Source organism: Vigna unguiculata, chromosome 11 (genome assembly GCF_037176805.1).
Source record: "Vigna unguiculata cultivar grain cowpea cultivar isolate G323 ecotype 2 chromosome 11, ASM3717680v1, whole genome shotgun sequence".
Classification (NCBI taxonomy): domain Eukaryota; kingdom Viridiplantae; phylum Streptophyta; class Magnoliopsida; order Fabales; family Fabaceae; genus Vigna; species Vigna unguiculata.
Genome location: NC_140802.1, coordinates 34,986,573 through 34,988,844, shown reverse-complemented (window position 1 = coordinate 34,988,844; position 2,272 = coordinate 34,986,573). Strand labels below are relative to the sequence as shown.

General features: G+C 35.7%; 1 protein-coding gene across 1 annotated transcript; it reads right to left on the bottom strand.

Annotated features, from left to right (window-relative positions):
- Positions 1 to 433: 433 nt before the first annotated feature.
- LOC114169946 (putative O-methyltransferase 3) lies at positions 434 to 1,952 on the bottom strand. The gene is made up of 2 exons (XM_028055355.2): positions 1,065 to 1,952; positions 434 to 995 (listed from the first exon to the last, which is right to left on the bottom strand). The coding sequence occupies exons 1-2, from the start codon at positions 1,833 to 1,835 to the stop codon at positions 708 to 710; spliced, it is 1,059 nt and encodes a 352-aa protein (XP_027911156.2). The 5' UTR covers positions 1,836 to 1,952; the 3' UTR covers positions 434 to 707.
- Positions 1,953 to 2,272: the final 320 nt, after the last annotated feature.

Sequence of the window (2,272 nt, the reverse complement as noted above, 5' to 3'; positions counted from 1 at the left end):
CCAGCAGCCCAAAACATCTCCAAGAACCTTTCTGGAGCACCCTATGCGATTTGTAGTCGTAAAAACGTGAAAGATGATGAAATTTTAGTGTCGAAACATGTTCAAATATTCAATTTTCCAATGTGCACTTCCTAGACAAATTGAGCTTAAAAATGTACTTCTACAACGTATAACCAAATGATAATTCTTGATAATTTCTTCACTCTTCTAAAATTTTATATTTTTGATATATTATTCAATATTCTGATACTTACTTATCTACAAGATATTTTACAAACAAAATCTGAAAAATAATCTTTGTCAAAATTGTTTAATAAAATATTTCTTATCTAAAAAAATAATAATAAAAATATTAATAAAAAAAATTATTTATCTTTTTCAAAATTATTTAATAAAATCTATTATTTAAAAACAATAATAAAAAAGTAAAATATTTATATAATGTCAATTATCACACACAGCATTCTGCTTTTAATCTCTGATAATTACTGGTACAGTGATGTGAACACAAACACAAAAGAAAAGGTAAAGACTAATCATATAAAAAGGAAAGCGAGGGACATACACAGTTAAGAAACAATTTGAAAAAACATTTCATTGATTCCATAAGTCCATAACATAATGAAATACAGAAAAACTGAAGGGCCTTTATTGTTGCAGTGCTGCTCCTTCCCACCACTGGAGTACAGTCCATAAGAAGTTAAGTGTTAGGGATAAATCTCAACCAGAGACCTCAAACCCACCACTGGAATTATCTTGTAGTCACTGAAACCAGCAGAGAAAATGATCTTAGCCCACTCTTTCTCGGTTCTCTCTTTTCCAGCATACAACGCCATCACAACCATATCAGCCATCAGCTGTGTTTCAGTTGATTCATGATCAACCTTTTCACTCTCCACCACTATGTCTATCGCTATCACCTTCTTCTTTACTCCCTCCTTGCATTTCTTCAGTATTCTCACACACTGCTCGTCATTCCAGTCATGCAATATCCACTGCATCATCAATCAACTCAATCAGGGACCAATTTCCAAAACAAAAACCTTTTAATAATCAAATTTTACCTTCAACAGAACGGCATCTGCAGGAGGAACCCACTCAAACATGTCACCTCCAACAAATTTTAAGTTCTGAGATCCTTGTAAGTCGGCAACAACATGTGGGAGATCAAATACGGTGCAGTCTATGTGAGGGAATGCGTTGGCAATCGCCTTTGCCATGGTACCTGTGCCTCCCCCAACATCAACAACTGACTCCAACCCCTTCAACACTCCCCCACACCTCTCAATCACCACATTGGAAACCAATTCAGCGTCACTCGCCATCGCATCATTGAAAAGCTTATTCAGTTTTTGATCACGCCCAGCGTAGTCCCATATTTTCATCCCATGCGCTGTGTGGAATGGCGAGGGATCATCATTCCTGAACCATGTACCCAATTCATGATATGGCTTTGTCAAAATTGGATCAAGCATGGCATGCAATAAAGGTGTCACACTCAAGGGGTTGTCCTTAAGTAGCAAAGTGGATGCATCAGTCAACGCATAACCCACTTCAAGCTCATTCTCATTCACCTTCACTTCAGAGAAGAACCCAGAATGGGTCAAGATTCGCATCAACCGGTAGATGTTGTTGGCTTTGGAAGGATTCATTGATAGTGAAGCAGTGAGTTGTGAGAGTGGCATGGGTTCACCATGCTTGTGTATGATGTCAGGTATTTCCAAATCAATTGCACATTTTAGGGACATGGAACTTATGAAGCTGAAAATGTGATTCCAAACATGGGTTTGAGCAGCAAGTAGTTTTGAGACACGATCTTCACTCTTGCACTCCATAGTTTTTCTGCCTTAACTATACTCTATAAGTAGGTGGGTGGATATGTTGTTTCACTTTGATGAAACCTCATATTAGTTTTGGTCTGTATTTATAAGACAAAGTGTGTTCTACCTACGAACATCCTAAAGCCAATACAAGAACATAGGTTCACTAACAATTGCTTTCGTGACCTTGGTGTTGATATTAATTATTGGATTGAAACTTTACCACTGAGCTAAAACATATAGTTAATAGTTAGGTCAACTCTTTTTACAAGATTCTAACAACTAAAGTGTCATGATTTAATTGTGACTTTATTCACATACATTTAAGAAACAATGGATGTATCTTACAACAATTTAATTATTATTATTGGATCACATGACGGTAATTTAATAATATTTAAAGTTAAATTATCACAATTTTAACATGTGGTCAAAACGATCTACAATGTAAT

Excerpts from the sequence above, each read along its gene's own strand:
- LOC114169946 (XM_028055355.2), bottom strand. The coding sequence starts at position 1,835 with ATGGAGTGCAAGAGTGAAGATCGTGTCTCAAAACTACTTGCTGCTCAA. Across the intron at positions 996-1,064 it reads CAGATGCCGTTCTGTTGAAG|TGGATATTGCATGACTGGAA; the intron begins GTAAAATTTGAT and ends TTGATGATGCAG.